The following is a 19,150-nucleotide window of genomic DNA, read 5'->3' as shown; positions in this document are numbered from 1 at the left end:
TACATAAAAGCGTAAATTCTGATTGCCTTTATCAAGCGGACAGCTCTTGCTACTTGGTATAAAGTGTTGTTTGCCATATGTTATATTGCTCTGACAAAAGGAAAATTAAAAAGATTAACGTTTTTTACTTAAACATGGCAGTGTTCTACATTTCAGGATGCCATACTGTTTATAATGTAGCCTTTTTTTTTTAAAACCTGAAATAAGGGACCGACTAGTGCATGCTTCCACCTTAGTGTATGGAGAAGAATATGACTCCATCTAGTGAAGAAAAGTTCGTATGACTGCAAAATACATGGAATATGAGTCAAATCTGACATGAGAGTGAAATAATAAGGAACTCTTTCAGCTTTTTTCTTTTAGGAGTTTTAGGTGAAAACTTGTTCAACTACTTTGATAATTTATTAATCAATTTGAGGAATTCTTTAAGAAAAAAATGTCTAAATTCTCTTAAATGTGAACATTTCTGGTTTCTGGACTTCTCTATGCTCAGGGAAAAACTGAATGAAATTTTTCACCATGTTGTCACACTTTTATTGACCAAACAACTAATCCATTAATGGAGAAAAACATTGACAGATAATTTGACAATAAGAATTATCATTATTTGCAGCCCAAGGCCTCGTTTATTGTGAGGAAATAATAATGAAATAATGTGCAGAACATTAAGTTATTGCTTAATGTTTAAAGTTAAATTACAGTCAGCAATATATGGAAGGCTTATTCAAAAGGGCACATCAAGCAAGAAAATACGATGAAACGAGCTCCAATCAACACAGATTTACATCACAGTGATCATGGTTACCTTTTCTATTTCACAACTTGCACAGTGCATTTTATTGGGATTCTACTTGTTAGAATACTAAACATTTGTTGAATATTAACGGGTTTCATACAAATATGAACAAGGACTCAATAACAGTTTGAAAGTCTTGAAAGCTCATATGCTGAGACCTTTTAATTTGGTTCAAATGTCAATTTGAGACACTCACAGTAACAAAGTGAGACACAAAATTAAAACAAAACTCAACTCAGACATTTTTTTTTTCACTATAGAAATGCCTGACAATTTTTCCCAAGGGACTCTGTTATAAATCAGCTATGTTGACAATCGCATCAGATTCCCAGTTATAATCTGTTACATTTTTGGGGTCTTTACCCTACGGAAGCCCTTGGTGGACATGCATCCATACATTATATTTACTCCAGTTTCCCATGATAAGTTATTTCTGGCCGAGATCTCAACTTATTTATCACGTTATCAAGAGATAACGATGCCACACCACCATAACGTCAGAGGTTCATAACTGGTATCTTGAGTTGCAAAGGCACAAAACAAACATAGAAACAGGCTTAACTTACCTCATTAGTGTGGGCAATGGCAGCATGGCATTTCCTGGTCTGTAATATCACAGTGACCAGCCTGTTGTTTTGTTTTGTAGATCGCTGGAAAATTACCCTGTTATCACCAGAAAACCAGCTTTGTTATCTCGAGATAATTAGCCAAATAAATCGAGATCTTGAGAAAACGACCAGAAATAACTTATCACAGGAAAACGGAGTAAATACAATGTACGGATGCATGTCCGCTAAGGGCTTCCGTACTTCCCAGCAAATTCTTACACATTCAGCATAGAGGAAAAAACACTTTATAATCCTCTACAAAAGACTTCACACATTTATTTGGTTTACATTAATTTAAATTAAATTAATCCGATTTAATTCAACACCTATGAAATGAATGAACATACATAGTGCATGTGAGGAGGTTACCTTATTAGTTTGGTTGTCTTTTACGGTCCCAGTGCTGCTGCTCGCCCACACATCCACCGACTGGCCTAAAACCAGAGATGACTGAGCAATACTCTGTATGCCTACATGTCGTATGATGACATCTAATCGAGCATCTGAAACAACACCCACACAGTACCAGAAATATAATGATGGTGACGAGGAAGCAGATACACATCATCTACAGACATTTAGATGCAGTCTCAACCTCTGCTGTAGGCATGGGAGAGTACAACATGAGGCGTGTTTAAAAAACAAAAATGTCCAGTCTTTGTAGAGAATCTAGGAGCTCCATGGTGGTGAAGTCTTTGAAGTCTGTAAGAGGTCTGTGGCAGCGGAGGTAGAACGACATCATCTTCATCATCATCATCATCTGACTCCTGCCTTTACGTCTGATGCTTTCAGATTTCTCTTCCAAACAGGAGGGATCTAAATCACAAACAGCAGAACGGACACTTACATTATGATCATTAACCGCTTTTTTATCTGGTATATTAAATAAAAGTATGTGCAGTGACTCGTGTTGGAGTGAGGAGGTGCTTTAGTACATGCACAATCAGAGATGGAAGACTTGTATTCATCTTATGAGGTGCCAAATGATGAAAACAACTGAACCATAGAGGAATACACTATTATATTATTAAACGTCCATGTGTGTGTTTGTATTACTAGTGGGGGCACTGAAGGCTCTAGATGTCGACCCAGGAATGACAGCAGTCGTCTCCATATCAGCCCGCTGCCCAGGAACATGAAGCCTGTGACTAGCCAGAAAACACGAGGGTCCTGGTGATGAAAACAAACAGGCAAACACATAAATACACAAATTGGTTTCGACCATAGACAATATAAAAAGATGGACGACACGACAGCTCCCTAAAAGTGAAGCCAAAACATTTCGAGTGCCCCCTGCTGACTAGCTGCAGTATAGGTCATAATGTCTGCCTCCTCCATGTTAACAGATGGGACATGAGTCAAACTATAAAATCAAAACACACATGAAATACACTTTTCTCAAACATGGTTTCTTCATTATAGTTAGTTCTTATCATGCTGATTTACGTCCAAGTGTTCATTTTTCTGACAAGTTCATTTTTAATTAGTTATTTGATGCTGTAAAAATTATGATTGACAGCTCTGTTGACAAATACAGCTCAATCACTACAGTCATTGGAGTTTACGTATCTGTGAATGTCTGCTTCAGACCAACACAAAGAAGCTGTTCTGCTGTTAAATATGCGTGCTGGATCCTTGACGGGTTTTTTTCTTGTAATTTAAGTGTGTTTTGGTTGGCGTAAGCGGCTACGGCGGCTCCACCCGTCAACCTCTACTGCACAACTCTGGCTCCAAATGACGTCACCATCGCAAGATGGCAGCACCTATAACGGGGGCTATTTTGGCATCAATTTCGTACAATGAGAGCAGATGGAGATGCATCATCCATCTATATATACAGTCATTGGTTTTAACATAAAAAAGGCTCAGTAAAAAACCTATGGATCAATACCGATGAACACATAATCACAAAAATGTAGGCAACATAATTCTCCACCTCTTCGAAGCTCGACGTCAAGTTCATTCCAAAGGCCACCCCTATCAGACCAAACAAGGTGAGGGAGAAGGAACCCATCGTCAGCTGCAGATTCAGGCGCATCATCACGTTACGATGGCTGGAATGAAAAAGGCCTATGTAAGAGGACATATTGAAGTCCGACTAAAACCTAAAACTAGCAAGTCTGTCTCAGAACAATAGTCTTGTTCCTGTATCAACAATAAAATAGATTTTTAATATAATTTTTTCACCTATTAAAGTCAAAGCAGTTTGAAACAAAACCCTGTTAATGATAAACAAACACAGAATACATTAGAGTTTATTGAAATGAACTTCAATCTTCAATAATAAAAAGGCAGCTCCACGTACAGGCCTTATACTCACTTTGTTTTGAGATTGCCTCTGTCCAAAAATATCAATGTCCTTGTCTGTGTGTGCATGTGCATGTGCATGTGCATGTGCATGTACCTGTCCAGATTGATAAAGATGACACTCTCAGAGTCGTCTATCAGCCCTTTCAGCTCTCTGGTCTTGTTCCCCAGCTCCTCAGCCTGTAAAGTAACAATAATACACTGTTCAACATTCTTTATCAGGTGTGCATTTAATAATTGCAATCAATTAAAAAGTTGTACATTATTTATAACTGTTGAGATGCATTACCTGCATGTAGTAATTCTCCAATAGCAGTTCCATCTCCTCAGCGTGGTCGATACCCAAACTGCTCTCCTCACTAGCAAAGAAGGACAGACCGACAAAGTCATATTTACGAAACTCTTTGAATCACACACTAGTCATAGTTAGCTTGTTTTAATCTGAAATTCAAATCAAAGCCCTTAGCCCAAACCCCCCAACCAGTGAGGACAATGGTTCAGAAACACTGTACTTGGGGAGAGGCACACTGTTTGAGGAACGGATGAATCCTTCTTGTCTTTTACAGCAGCCACTCACTTATCATTCATTGAAGTGTTTGTGAGTGTGTGTGTGTGTGTGACATACAAAACTCTTGGGTCGGTCCACTTGGTCAGACAGAGTTCTTCAATTATTTCATCTTCATCCAAAATCTTCAGCAGGGAATCCTTAAAAACTTTTATGTCCGTCTCCAATTCTGATAAGCTGTAGAAGAGAGGTGAGAGATGAGAGGGAAACTGAATGAGACAGAGAAAAAACATTTGTTAATGTGTTCTGCTTAACAAACGTTATCATGAAAGCTGGGGGGCTGTTTTAATCCAGAGATGCCGATGTGTCTGTTTGCTTTACCTTTTGCTGTTCTGCAGCAGTATATGAAGTTTGCTTCTATCAGCAGAAAGGATTTTAGGATCCACCAATGATTCCAAGGTGTCCAACATTACCGGTTCGACATCATTCAGGCGGGCTTGCAGCGTGTTTACCTGTTCACACAGACAGATGGAGACACATAAATACACAATCATGCTTCACCTTATCTCAGAACAGAACCTCGTGTCCTCAATTTGATGCTCAGTTTACAGGCTGGATTTATCGAGCTTAGAACTTGCTTAAGTACACAGGCAGCGTTTCTGTACCCTGCCTCACCTTGTGCTGCAGTATGGCCTCCAGCGCTCTGAACTCAAAGGGCAGAGAGTGTGTCTGCGTTGCTAGCTGAGGGGCCAGCTCCAGTACCAACCAACGCTCCAGTCCAAGACCGCGAAAATCCAACACTAACAGGGACTGCGGGGTCACGATGGCTTTCAAAGACTGTGGAGAAGCATAGACACAAGGGGGCTTTGGAAAACACGTCCTCTGACCACAGATATTAGATACAATATTTTATCTTCAATCACAAGATTGAAATTACCAATTTTTTTTAGCTAGTAGTTTAACCAGCTACCTTTTTTTCCTCTAGCCTTTCATATATTTAATGTAAATGTGTCTGTGCTTACATTTGAATGACAGCAGTCCCAATAGTTAACATTGATCTGCAAATATTTGCAGTGAGAGACCCGACCAATGAAAAACTCCTGTTGTGAAATCACACTGCATGATGTGTTTGTTTGCTAAAGCCACAGTCAGATACCCAAAACAGAAGCACCGATCAGGTCAGAGCTCAGATTGTGTATCCGTAGACGTAAATTATCCCAAGACGAAGCTAAAGCACAGGATTTATATATTTCAGGTAATGTACCAGCACTGCTCTGTTTCCTTGTTGTAGTTTATTTTAAGTACAAAACCTGAGAAACATGAAGTATGCTGTTAGATAAAGATACATCAACAGGTATATTAGGCTTTTTGTTGTCACATATTAATCACAGTCAAAAGTTTCTGTTGATTGTTTGTGAAGGTTTTTCTTCTCAATTTTAGACCTCTTTGGCTTCTATTCTCGTCAGGAAAGAGATAATTGGGTATATAGTTTATGTTAAAGTAATAATCTTCAAGACTTTAATGTAATATCAGTCTGTTAAGTCACTATCTATCACCGAATGAGGTACTCATTAAGCGACTGCTTTTCCGGTCTCTGCAAGTATTGTGAGTAAACAGTAATCTACTATGGCTGAACAAACGAAGAAAAGATGGATGACTACAGATACAACTTCAACAAGAAGTGAAAATCCAAAGAAAAAGAAACAAATTTGACGCTCAGATGAAGGCAAACAGTCTAAAAAGGAAAGCGACCGTCAGCGAGGAAAATCAAGAGCTTCAAACGGGGACAACCGTGGACGTCTGGATATGTAGTACTCCCGCAATTACCGTGTAACGCCATTAGGTGCCGCCAAAGAGAGAACATCTTTAAGCATTTACATTAAATATTAGTACATTTCTATATTCAAAAAGATGCAAATTCTCAACTTAAAATGTCATATTGCTTTAAAATGTAAATTTAAATTGCTTTAAAATGTAATGAAATACAAACAGGACCCACTCTAGTCCTGCAGCTTCAACATAAAGTAAAATTATTCACCCTACTTCAGCCATGTTGTAGTTCTAAATTCCCATTTTAAAGTGTGGCCCATTAAACAGGTGACTATTACCAAAATATGAGCACAATAAATGTAAGGAAATATTGACAGCCAAATAGAAAAGATAAATGTGAGTACGTCAACTAAACAAAAACACTCCTATTTAACGCCTACAACTGTATTTTTTCTTTACAATCTCTATTCTATTAAAATCAATGACAGATGACTACTGTCCAAAGTGCTACTCATGGTGATTCATGTTGTTCAACATAACAAAGAGTCGGTCTAGACATGCCCTTTTTGTGAAGTGTCTTGAGATAACTCTGGTTATGATTTGGCGCTATACAAATAAAATGTGATTGATTGATTGATTTGATTGATGACTTAACTACAACTTAAAGAAAATCCCCTCTATCCTTTATTCTTCCTGCAGCATGGCTGTGAAGCTGCTCTGTCTCGGCCTGCTGCTGCTCACGTTGTGTACCAGCTGGGCCAAAGAACAAAAGTGCCTCAAATCTGCTTCCAACTGCAACGAGTGCATCCAGTCCGGCCCTGAGTGTGCGTGGTGTGTCGTGCCTCAATCTAACATCCGCTGTCATACCTCAAAGGGCCTGCGCAAAGCAGGCTGTTTGAAGAGTAACATCTATAACCCTCAGGGCAGGGTGGAGGTTGTCAAGAATGAAAGCAGGTAAATATCCATCGTTAAACCACATTAGATTATGTAATCATCATTTTTTCAAGACAGCCATGATCTTAAAGATTTATCTTGTTCCTGAAAACTACTGAACTTCTGCAGCACAGAACCAGCAGACGCCAAGGCTTTATTCCTGCAGCCTCAGGAGTTTAACCTCACTTTGAGGCCAGGTGTGAGCCAGTCCCTTCCTATCACCATCACCATGCCGACAGACCAGCCAACCACTGAGCTGACCATGGACACCAGCCCTCTGCCAGCAGGAGTCAACATCACATTCAGTAGTATCGTGAACGGAAACTCCCTGGTCGTACAGGTCAGAGAAAATTACATTGTAATGAAGAAAATCGGGGCAACCGTCTTATTAAAGTTTTGCTCTTTCAAATAAAAACATTATATGATAAACTTTCTTTTCTGTAGGCGACTTTTGAGGCAGATCAGTGTCACAGTGAGGGTGATGACTTAAACCAGAAGCAGAACCTGACTGGACCCTGGTCTGTCCACATCTCACCAAGAGGCTTTTCACTGAGTGTGACGTTACAGATCACTTTGGAGTGTGAGCACAACTTCAGAAACCTGCTTCAGTCAATACACAACCAGCTGAGTATCACAAACAGTGGACAATAAGATTAAATAAGCCCTTTAAAAACTGAAATGCTTTGTATGCTGCCATAAAAAGTACACATTTTATTTTGAAAATTCTTTGTGCAAAAACATAAGACAGCATTTGTTTCTCCAGGTCAGTGTGAGTGCACGAGCAACCGTGAGAGAAGCAGCCCAGACTGCAGCGGCCATGGGACTCTGGTGTGCGGCCGGTGTGAGTGCAACGAGGCTTACACTGGACCACGATGCCAGACTGAATTACTTTTTTCACCAGATGAAGATTCCTGCCGCCCAGGCCCGAATGCCCCCGTGTGCAACGGTAGGGGGAAATGTGTGGAGGGCTACTGTGAGTGCGATAAGCCTGTGAGCCCGAAAGAAATGTACAGCGGACAGTTCTGCGAGTGCAGCAACTTTGACTGTCCGAGGCACGAGGGCAGGTATGAATATTAATTTGTTATGCGATATTTTTTTTTTTTTTTAATTCTACTAAATTACAGAAAAAGATGTGAAAGATTAAAAAATGTAATCCGACAGGTTGTGCGGAGGTCATGGGGTGTGCATGTGCGGTGAGTGCTTATGTGATGATGACTGGACTGGTGAGGAATGCGCCTGCTCCATGGAAATTGCTTCCTGTATGTCAGGAAACCAGAAAGTGTGTAACGACAGAGGGATGTGCCAGTGTGGAAGATGTACATGTATGCCACCATACTCAGGCCCGACCTGTGAGTCCTGCCCGTTTTGTCCGGGCAAATGTCGGGAGCACGCAGACTGTGTGGAGTGTCTGGCGTTCAGGACAGGACCGAAGAAGGACAGGTGAGAACCGGTTGTGTCAAAGAATTCAAAATGGAAAACAATTCAGGGACTGTTCTATTCTTCCTTGGATACTTAGTTTTTTTTGTTTTGTTTTTTAAGATAATTTTTTTGGCTTTTTATGCCTTTTATTTTAGAGAGAGGACAGTGGATAGTGGCGGAAATGGGGGAAGAGAAAGTGGGGATGACACGCGGCAAAGGGCCGAAGGCGGGAGTTGAACCCGGGGCGCCGCATTGAGGAATGTAGCTTCTGTGTATGGTCGCCGATTTTAACTGCTGAGCTAAACCGGCACCCATACTGACTCATTCATTGACTGTCAACTGTAGTTTCCGTATGCCCTACAGAGCAATGATTTCTTTCTACATTTCTTCTTTTTACCATGAGTATCTCCATCAGAATGCAACAACACAGTTTTGAAGAAGCTGTATTACATTTCTTGAATCACCTGTGTTCTCTCACTCACCATCAGGTGTGACCAAGACTGTGGTAACTTCACCGTGACACTGATGGAGACCAAACCTGGTTCGCCTCAACCAGGAGATAGGTACTGTAAAATGATTAGCCAAGAGGATCATTGCTTCTTCTACTACAACTTGCCCTCTGAAGGACAGCCGGCTATGGTGTTTGAGAAAGAATGTCCTCGTGCATCGTGGAAGTGATGACTCAGCAGGCGGAGGAGTGTGTGATGTCTTTAAATGTAACTAAAGCTCCACGTCAGATTTAAGCATTGAGTTAAATAAAGTTCTGAATACCTGTGATTTATTGGCACCAAAATATTAGCATCTTTGTGAAAATAAGGAAAAACATTTATAAATATTATTATTAGCTATGGTCATAAAAGGTTTCTTGAACACACAGCCAGATCAAAGATGATGTCGATTCAGTTGAGAGCAGAATTATCTCATCAATCACAAAGTGTGCTTATAAAAGAGAACGCGAGCTTACCTCCATTCGTAAGATGATGCAGTTGTTTCTAGCGGTGAGGCTGGTGCTGTGCTGAAAGCGAAGGTCTCTGGCCTGAAGACTCAGCTCCTGACAAAGCTCTGTTTTCTTCTTCTCTGCAAGGGCAAAAATGATCACACTAGTAAGAGGAGAAAAGTAAGAGGGGACTCTATTATTTAGCACGTTCAGCATTTTAAAAAGACATATGTTGCAGGTCAATAAACATCTAACACATCAGTGGTGAGCTTCCTCAACTGTGAGCATAATGCTGCTTGTCTGTTTCATGAATATATTTAGTGACTTGTGTGTCAAAAAGCAGATTTCTGAGATCATTAAAATAAAATCTGATGACTTGCTAAAAAATTATTTCTGTGAGAGTTCTCATATTGAAAGAGAGACAGATTTGTTTTCCAACACTTACCATAGGATGTCACATTTCCATCTTGGTCAAACTTCATCTGTGACATGAATAAACAAGAAGCTGATTATGTACCTCTAACAATCATCGCGATTTACCGTGATTTCACTCCATGAAACTATGACAGTATTTAGATGTTTGATACGATATGTGATATATATCTTATCTGAGCTGTGTCCAACAGTCTGGATCTGTTTCCCCAGGGTATATTTGACTCAATAGGAGCTAATGTTCAGAAACCAATTAAATCTTTCTGTTTTTGGTGCATTTCTTACCACTACAAAAGATGGAGACACACTGGAAACAGGGGTGTCTGTCACTCTGTGGCGGACGAAGGACACTGTTCGGAGAAAATGCAAAGTTTAACCACAAATTATATATGCGATACTAAAATTGATAATGACAGAGTTTTAAGCAATTCAAAAAGGTTGTGATCATTTGTCTTCCTTGAATACAGCAATAAAGAATATCAAAATACAAGTATACTTTATTTCTGTAATCGTTCTGTAAGAGTGCTATCTAAATAGCCTACTACTGATCTTTTAGAACAATGGTGTTAAAGGGCTAATCAGCTATATTAGAGATACAAACTAAGTAGGAAACTGTATCTATTCTACTTACACCTGTGTACTTACAGCCCCATTGTGCATGCCAACAGAATTCAAGGAGATAAACATTTGCAATTTAGTAGCTACAAGGGAACATTTACATCCGTGGAAAGATCTAGGCTATTTTTAGATTACCATCACACATTGCCATCTTTGCAAGGCAAATCAACAGACAGATACGCCAGTACCAATATATGTGTGATAAGCTGATATCAGTCAATAAAACCGGCCTGCCAAGTTATCAGACATGTAATATGAAATATGAAAAACACATCATGTACTGTAATCAGGATACTTTCATGTTTATGAATAAAAGCCTCTGAAAACTGAAAGAAGAATGTAAAAAATATGATTTCTACTGCACGCAAATATTGAGTGTTTGAGTGTCTCCCTCATACTTACCAGGCCATGTTGCACCTCCTTGCAGTACGTTCTCCTTTCTCTCCACAGCAGACTGAGATCTTCCAGGTTGACATCTTGACACAGGTGTTTGACTGCCGAGTATGTTTGAACCAGCTTCACTGTAGCTCCGGCTGTACAGTCCCAGTTTTCTACTTCCAAATGGCACAGTTTGCTTCAGTGGGTAGACTTCAGTACGAGCACTGCAAAGTTTAAGTGTCCCACCTATTCTTGAGGATAATGGACTGGCAGAACTAAATAGGCGCTTTGGATAAAAGTTCCCACCTAATGGCTGATACATCCTTGTGAAGTTTATACAGCCACCCAGCAGCACCCTGAGTAGACTCCTTTCCACACCAGCACAACAAACAGCCTTTACACAGACTGCCATACTGGGTTTGGAGGGCTGATGTTTATCACTGCTGCAGCATAAAGATCATAAAACGTGTAATAGCAACAAGATGAGGTAATTGAGTCGATCGGTGTTCGTCTCCATGAGAAAAGAATCAAGGGATTATACGAGTAGCATAAAACCTGGAAGTGTGTATAATCCTTGACTCGAGTTGTTTGACAGTTTGTCTGCTAGAGGAGACAGTCCAAATCTGCAGGTACAACTGAAATAAAAGCGCGTACACAATAGTTATACATTGTGAGCATATACTGGTTAACGTTGCCTACTATAATACCAGTCATATCTTGTCTTAGCTTGGCTTCTCATTGGTTTTCTTCACAATGTTGTCAAGTGTGTTGTGCATCTCTGAATGTTATGCTAGTTACATTAGCTACTATCAGGGACAGTTTGTGCTTTTTTAGTTATTATCTAATTAAAACTTGTACTGACAGTTAAAGAAGACACAAGTAACAAGAGTCCGTTACCTGTCGCTAGCTATAGGCTTCCCTTAATCAATACATTAGGCTGTGGTTCAGTCCCAAAACACAGTTGTTCAAATTAGCGTGATAGAAAGAACTAGCACACAGGAGGACAGAGGCACGAGCGCAGCACCTGCCCATAATGCACCGCGGTGACAACGACCGACTGCCAAAGATCGTCTGTGATAAAGTACATCACTCGCTCTCTAGTTTCTAGCATTTTATTTTATTTAATATCTGAACATTTTGGCTGAATTTGCGGATAGTTTTAATTTAATAGAACAGTCCATTAGAGGCCTACGACTGATTATAAACACACAAAATAAACTAAAGTCTTTCCACATCCTCGGAACTTACTGATCATCGAGTCAAAAAATAAATCCTAAACGAGTTTTATAATATAAATTGTTAGTTTTTTTAATCAATATAGCAAAGCAGGGGATAGTGGAGTGCTAAACAATATTTTGGCCTTTGTGACACCCGTAATATGATGCATTGTGTATTATGATTGGGCTGTGGCTTCGCGAGATTTGGGCTGTCTGGTGAAGGCGCAGCCGCGGAGCTTTTGTCAGCATCAGCATCCCTCCACTTGATGCAGGTTAGGCTACCGGAAGGATGCTGTGGCAGGGAGGAAGCGTGGGGATTTGGGATTTTATTATGTTGACGCCTTATACGATAATAAGTTTTTCACCAGAGCAAGTTCGTTTTTATGGTATTTTTCGTTAATGATATTGTGTTTTAACAGCTGCCATGTTCCCATCGTGTTACTCAAAGCCAGCGGACAGCGGCGCAAAGAGGAGCTCCCTCGCTAAGCTGCTGCTCGGGGTCTTTGTGGTTTATATGCTGCACACCGTGTGGCTGCTGTACGGCTTCCTCAACACCAAACCCTGTGATAGAAGCAAAGGGGAGCCCTGCATCGTTTCCTACCTGGCAGCAAGACCCAGACTACAGGTAAGCACAGGCCTTTGTGTCGTTTTCTTATGGCTAATAGCTAAATCAGGGACACCAAACCCAAAACATGTTTGTAAGCTCCAGCTTAAGACTCTACTACTAGGGCCTGATATATGTTTTTAGCAAGAACTGCTTAACATTAAACCAGTGTCAAATCGTGTGTTAGTAAAGTACAATAATTTCGGTTTATGCATCTGTTTTTGTTTTTTTTAATGAAGTGAGTTTTACGTGTTTTTCTGTTCCTTTTGACATAATACTGCACTGTGCTGCGATAATGTCTTCACAAGTATGATACATATTTATTCTGCCTCAATAAGTTTAGTATGAGTTCACTTCAATTTTTACAATTTACATAAAGTTGCACTTTTTTGGAACGATACCAGGTGTTTCTTTTTCTTATTTCATCTGCATCTTATTTTGGAACTGGACTCTAAAAATGGAAAGACTGCTTTGAATCTCCTCTGTCCTTTTTTGTTTTTATCCAGATGAGTGTCTTCACCTGCCTCGTGCCAGACAACAGCCAACTCAACCTCGCTGTGAAAATAGACCCATTCGACCCCCACTCTACTTTTGAAAGGTGACACAGTGATAAATCTGTTAACCATGCAAGTGTCCTTTTACTGTAAATAGGAGCAGTCTCTGTAGGAGTCGTGGTTAAAGTGAGAGGGTAACAGAAGATGGTTTAATATGCTTATTTAAAAGGAGAAACATTACCATTTCTTTCATTACACCTGTCTCTCTCTCTGTAGGCAGGTGAATGTCTCTCTGCCAGAGGAGACTCGGGCTAATGGCACTCTGTATGCAGTCGTGTACGTTCACAAAGCCGGTGTTTCACCTCTGGAGGACAGCAGGGAAGTCCACTACGCAGCTCAGCTCACCACCTACATCGCTCCATCACACACAGAGGGGCAGAGAGACACGCAGAAGGTAAAATGTAATTCACTATCTGTCCTGGTCCCATCATATTTCAGCCACCGTGTCACCTTTACTGCAGATTTAAACATGAGGCCCTGCAGCAAATACTAAGTTATTTCTGTGGCTCCATCAGAGGCCGAGTCCCAGATCAGAGAATCCTGTATCCCATTGGAGACCTCACTTGTCAATCACGATGATGTCAGAGGACTTCACCTTCAGTAAGGCGGGGCTTCCTAGTGATGTGCGGCGCTACATGAGAGTGTAAGTCACAGGAAGCTTTGGAGGTCAGAGTCAGGTGATCAGTCATGGTGATGCTGACTCGCTGCTTCTCATGGGGATGTTCTCGTGCTTCAGTGGCTGTTAGAGGGAAGATCAAACATACAGGGAGATTTTATTTGGCTATTTATGAATACAATTTATTAAAAATAGATGTAAGAAGTGCTCTAAATAGAATAATTTTACAACATATAAGAACAGGAAAACAATCAACAGCCTCCAATTTGTGCAATATTCCACCAGCATCTATTTTTCCTGTTTACCCTGTACCATGTACCTTGTAGTTACCATACTGATAACTATTTATATTTAGTTGTCTTATGACTGCTTAAAACAAATAACAAATGTTTGCCAGCCAACTGTCACAGGCCTGGTATGTCTATGAGTTAATCAGGGGGGAAATAAACAGAAGAAACTAAATGTATCTCGACCAATAGCAAAGCAAAGTTACATTTTCTAAACACTTCTAACACAATAAAGAGTCAGAAAAAGTGCAGCATCGCTTTCAGTATTATTGCTACTCTATCAGCACTTAGACAAATTTAGATATTAACAACATTTTGTACTCTTCTAGCATTTCTCCCAGCCTGTCAAATAGTGAATCTGCCCCAAGCAAATGTGTGTTATTTAAATTAAACATTCTTCTTTCCTTTCTTTGTAGCTCTCAGGACGGGCGACACATGATCTACCTCCCTCTGCTACTGATCAACGAGCTCAGCTTCAGAGTCAGAGACCTCGTGGTAGGAAATACAGACTCTTAATCCCAAATCATATCTCAAACATTCTTGGTTTTGAGTGACATAAGTTTGACCTAACATCTTTCTATCTGTACGTTCACAGGAGATCAGCAGCAGCACCGTTCAGCTCCCTCTGACTGTGTCCTACGAGGGCATCTCTTTGCGGGGGTTCAGGTTCTGGGTGCATCTACAGGACGTGGTTTACTCCCTGAGGCAGTTTGGTGAGCTACTAACAGATATGTCGACGTTTGGAGAGTCAAGATTTTAAAAAAACAAAACAGGCCATTCGATGGTGCAGGGTTGATATCTTGAGAGAATTAGATAAATAAGTCGAGACCTCGAGAAAACAACCGCGCATAACTCGTCATCACGGGAGAACAGAGTAAATAAAATGTGTGGATACATGTCCGCTTAGGGCTTCCGTAGTTTCCCTATGTTTCTGTAGTATTTTATACCTGGATAAAACCTGAATAATCTAGCCGTCCTCCAATACTGAATCTTTATTTATTTTCTTTAGGCTTCACAGAGGAAAACGTAGATGAGATTAAAGAAACTTTGGTGGACTCCAACCTCTACCTGTTAGTGCTGACTGCACTCATCACAGCTTTACAAGTAAGACAACACAACCGCACAAATACTAACCAATACACCTGGATCCATGAATTGTGCATTATTGTTTATATGCCTGCCTCTATGGGTGGTAACTCAGGCTTTTGGCAAATGAAGACTTCTAAAATTAAATTATTTTATTTCTTCAGCTCATCTGTGAATTCTTGGCTCTTAAAAATGACATCAGCTCGTGGAGGAAAAAGAAGAGCATGGCGGGAATGTCCAGGAAGTCAGGTGAGAAAGAACGTGACTTTTTAAAATAGTTTAAAATATTAAAGGCTTAGTTGTAGCTGCAACTATTACTCTATCAACTGGTGAGTTGTCAACTTTTAATCAGCAATTTTTTGGTAAATTATTAATTGGTTTGAGCATTTTTTGCAACATTTTTCATCATTTTGTAACATTTTGAACCGGTAACCTAATTGACTAATCGTAAAAATAAAGGACAGATTAATTGCCAGTAAAATAATTGTTAGTTGCAGCTCTACCTTGTCGCACAGGAAAGAACTTTCAAACAATGTGTATAGTTCTGCTGCAAATGACCATAGCGGGGCAGTGCCTGAAAAATGTTGCAATGATTCAATTCAGGCCCGAACTCTTCCTTCTGTTTGCAGTTCTGTGGCGTAGTCTGAGTACTTTGCTGATTTTCCTCCACCTGCTCGAGGAGACCAGTCTACTCGTGCTGCTTCCTGTTGGGCTCGGAGCGTGTGTGGAGGTTCGTTAAATTTGGTTTAATCACACTGAAAGTTTCAAATAAAGATCAAATCAGACAGTTTTAACCCACTAACATGTCATCCTGCCAGGTGTGGAAGGTGTTTAAAGTGTATAACATCCAGTTTCAATGGAAAAAGTCTCGGCTCCATGTGAGTATAACACCCTTTAGCCTCTGTGTCCACTGTAGTTTTCCTGTTTGATTGTATATAAAATGTTATGCAGACAATCATAACGTAACACTGCCTCCTCTCTTACTGTGCAGGTGAAGAAACTGGATGAAGAGGAAAGAAAGACAGTGGAGTATGACACACAGGTATGACTTTGTTTTTCTCTCTGATTTTATATTCTTGTTTAATTTTAATATTTCGTCTGTGCGTTTTCTCCCTAGGCGTCCAGATACTTGTCCTACTTGGTCTATCCTCTGTGTATCAGTGGAGCTATTTTCTCTCTGGCCTACTTACGCCAAAAGAGGTGAGCTGCACATTGTATTATTTTTCTGCTTTGCCACACAGTTAAAATGTTGATTTTAATATATCTTAATATAAAATGAGACGATTTTATGTTTGAAAATCTGCTCCAATATAAGTTCTAGTATGTACCAGCGCTCAGCTGCTGCTGCACAGACATTAAGAAGCCAGGAAATAATAAATATGCACTTATGATCATTCGATTAATATTCATGGTGTTATGTTGACAGCTACTACTCCTGGTTGATCAACAGCCTGGTGACTGGTGAGTTGACTAAAATCCATTTGTACTATTAAGACAAGCTCATCTAGTGATTGATTCATTCTGTTGTTGACACTTACACTCTCTCTCTGTCAGGAGTGTATGCCTTTGGCTTCCTGTCTATGGCCCCGCAGCTCTTCATCAACCACAAGGTCTGTGCTTCATCTTCACTTGAGACACACACACCCAGCCTAGATGAGAGAATAATTATCTCATTATAAAGCAGTGTGAGACTTGATCGTTCAAACATTATAAATAACTTTATGAGCTTTCTTCTGCTGCCTTTTGATTTTGTCTAAAACATCCATCATGTGTTTCTCTTCCCCTCACTCTGGATCAGCTGAGGTCTGTGAGCCACCTGCAGGGGACAGTGCTGATGTACAGAGTGAGTGGCTCTTATCTTAATCGTATTAAATGCTTCAACTCTGAATTTTATTTATTTATTTTTTTGCAGGGAATTTGTCAGTCACGTACTCACTTGACAGCGTTTGCATATCTCTGAGTTCATTTTTCTCTCCTTCCTCTCCACCAGGGAGTGAACACGCTGATCTCAGATCTGTGCTCCTGTGCCTCCTTTTTCTCCTCGTCTGCATCCTTCTCCTCCTCTCATCAACTCTCCTGCTTCAGAGATGAGCTCCTCTTCTTCCTCTACCTCTACCAGCGGAGGTAGGACCCTCCTCTCACACACGTTATTGAAAACCTGCTACACTCACACATTAATATATATAACACAAAAACTGACATCACACACTGCAAGCAAGCACATATTAAACTCAATGAATCGAGGTAACAGACTTGTGTCAAGTAGATTTTATGTGCATATTTTTTAACTTTCTCTGTTAAAACATTTTATGGTTTAACATTTATTTACTTACATTTTCTGTTCACATTATACCTGAACGACTCTTGTCTAGATTTGTGTGTAAAATAACTGCTTTCCTCTTTTACGTCTACCAGGCGTTACGCCCACAAGACCAGAAGACGAGAGTCTGGTACCCACAGCAAGAAACTAAAGACTCAATGAGGAGAACTCTTTTTCCTCTCTATTTTTATGAAATGATCGCACAAAAAACACAGAAACTCATGTTTGAAAACAAACATAAATTGTTGGATATTGAAGATGTGAAATGGAGACTCACACAGGCAGTGTGTGTGCCACAGCAGCTTCTAACTGATCCAGGATCAGCTGTGCTGCGTCTGAGCCTTCACACTCACGGTGCTGCGTTCTGCCCGGCGTCAGTGGAGCTCCAGACCGTCTCTGCTGCACACTCGACTCTGCTCCAAGAAGAATATAAACAGCATCAAACCACCAGTCGTAATGTGCGCTTGATTTTCCTCTTTATGCACACATACTCTGAGTGTTTCCTGGTCCATTGAAAAGGATGTTTCCTTTAACCCTTAATATAGCTCCATAACCACAAATATATAACCATCTGCTGCATGTAGACTTTATGACTGATTCAAAGAAAAGCTACTATGTTTTTTTAATATTCTGTAAGCTTAATAAATGAATGCATCAAATGCTTTAGAAGATGAATTTTAAAGAAAACGATTTCACTGAAGACTTACGAGGCTAAACTCTTTTTTAAGGGTGCATCATTACATCCAATGAAAGTCATTCTGTATAATTACATAAACTCAACACAAAATATTTGCTTTCTTTTTTAACCCTGACGAGACATTTTGCTCTGATGTTTGAACATTGCATGGCTTTGCAACACAAGCGAATAATGAGACATGCAGGTGAGTCCTGAAGGGTTTCAGATACATGGATCAGACCAGCAACATAAAGCACTTTGCACTCTTCTTCACCTTTGCATCTACCTGATGTGTACACTGGTAGTCTTGTATCTCTAACATGTCAATAGAGCTCTCTTTCTGTCACTCAATGTTCACTCCTGTACAGGTGTTTCAAGACTGATTTTGCAATGTTAACATAAAAAGAACTTTTGTAACTTGTCACTTACTGAAAATACCCTGATGGCATGACGTGTGTATGAGATCCCTGCAGTGCATTTTGACTCACAACATTCAGTAAAGCTGTTTAATAGAAGAATTAATCCGTTCCTCACCAGGAACTTTAATATCTCGCCTCCATTATGTTCCTAAAGGTTGTAGAGACAATAAACTTTTTACAGCCTTTTATTTTCTGCCTGTTTGAAATAGTTTGTGTGTTCTAGCTGAGATTTAGACACCACTGTAATAAGACTTTTACACAAGGCTGAAACAAATTAGTTTTTAATAGTTAAATACTCGTTAATAATCAAAGATCAATGAGTATTTAATACAAAAAATACATTTAATCCTCCAGCAAAGCTTGCCTTTCATTTTGTCTTCCTTTAAATTCTTTACAGTTGAACTAATTCCCTTTTTGTTGTTTGTCCTGCTCTGCCCTCTGCTGGTGGAGGACTGCTTCAACATACACGTACTGATGTACGTTAGCTGTCTTACTGGGATCTCTGAGTTTTCATTTCCCCTGCTTTAGCGTCTCTTTTCCACCTCTAGCAGTCGTTCCTGATATATTTTTTCTTCTTTCTGAGTCTTCATTTCTTCTAGCACTGTACTCTCTTTCCCTCTCTGCTGTTGCTGTATCCGCTGTGATATCTGAAAATAGTGAATCTAAAT

At 40.0% G+C, this 19,150-nt stretch overlaps 2 protein-coding genes across 2 annotated transcripts; one reads left to right on the top strand and one right to left on the bottom strand.

Moving 5' to 3' along the window:
* Positions 1-531: 531 nt before the first annotated feature.
* On the bottom strand, positions 532-11,686 carry mrs2 (magnesium transporter MRS2). Its single transcript, XM_069656587.1, has 12 exons — positions 10,728-11,686; positions 9,993-10,057; positions 9,721-9,757; positions 9,303-9,415; positions 4,892-5,053; positions 4,598-4,728; positions 4,337-4,453; positions 4,001-4,070; positions 3,809-3,891; positions 3,341-3,458; positions 2,461-2,574; positions 532-2,220 (listed from the first exon to the last, which is right to left on the bottom strand). The coding sequence occupies exons 1-12, from the start codon at positions 11,113-11,115 to the stop codon at positions 2,161-2,163; spliced, it is 1,458 nt and encodes a 485-aa protein (XP_069512688.1). The 5' UTR covers positions 11,116-11,686; the 3' UTR covers positions 532-2,160.
* Positions 11,687-12,202: 516 nt separating this feature from the next.
* Positions 12,203-18,670, top strand: LOC138584370 (lipid scramblase CLPTM1L-like). Its single transcript, XM_069656586.1, has 17 exons — positions 12,203-12,545; positions 13,031-13,122; positions 13,295-13,472; positions 13,594-13,721; positions 14,398-14,476; positions 14,577-14,694; positions 14,991-15,085; positions 15,232-15,316; positions 15,697-15,797; positions 15,886-15,945; positions 16,059-16,109; positions 16,185-16,267; positions 16,494-16,528; positions 16,622-16,677; positions 16,866-16,910; positions 17,058-17,191; positions 17,483-18,670. The coding sequence occupies exons 1-17, from the start codon at positions 12,345-12,347 to the stop codon at positions 17,547-17,549; spliced, it is 1,608 nt and encodes a 535-aa protein (XP_069512687.1). The 5' UTR covers positions 12,203-12,344; the 3' UTR covers positions 17,550-18,670.
* The last annotated feature ends 480 nt before the right edge of the window (positions 18,671-19,150 follow it).

The sequence above is a fragment of the Semicossyphus pulcher genome, unplaced genomic scaffold, assembly GCF_022749685.1.
Source record: "Semicossyphus pulcher isolate SPU_LCO1_2020_fin unplaced genomic scaffold, fSemPul1.0.p SCAF_9, whole genome shotgun sequence".
Classification (NCBI taxonomy): Eukaryota; Metazoa; Chordata; class Actinopteri; order Labriformes; family Labridae; genus Semicossyphus; species Semicossyphus pulcher.
Note: the sequence above shows the minus strand (reverse complement) of the source record. Positions and strands in the feature narration are given on the sequence as shown.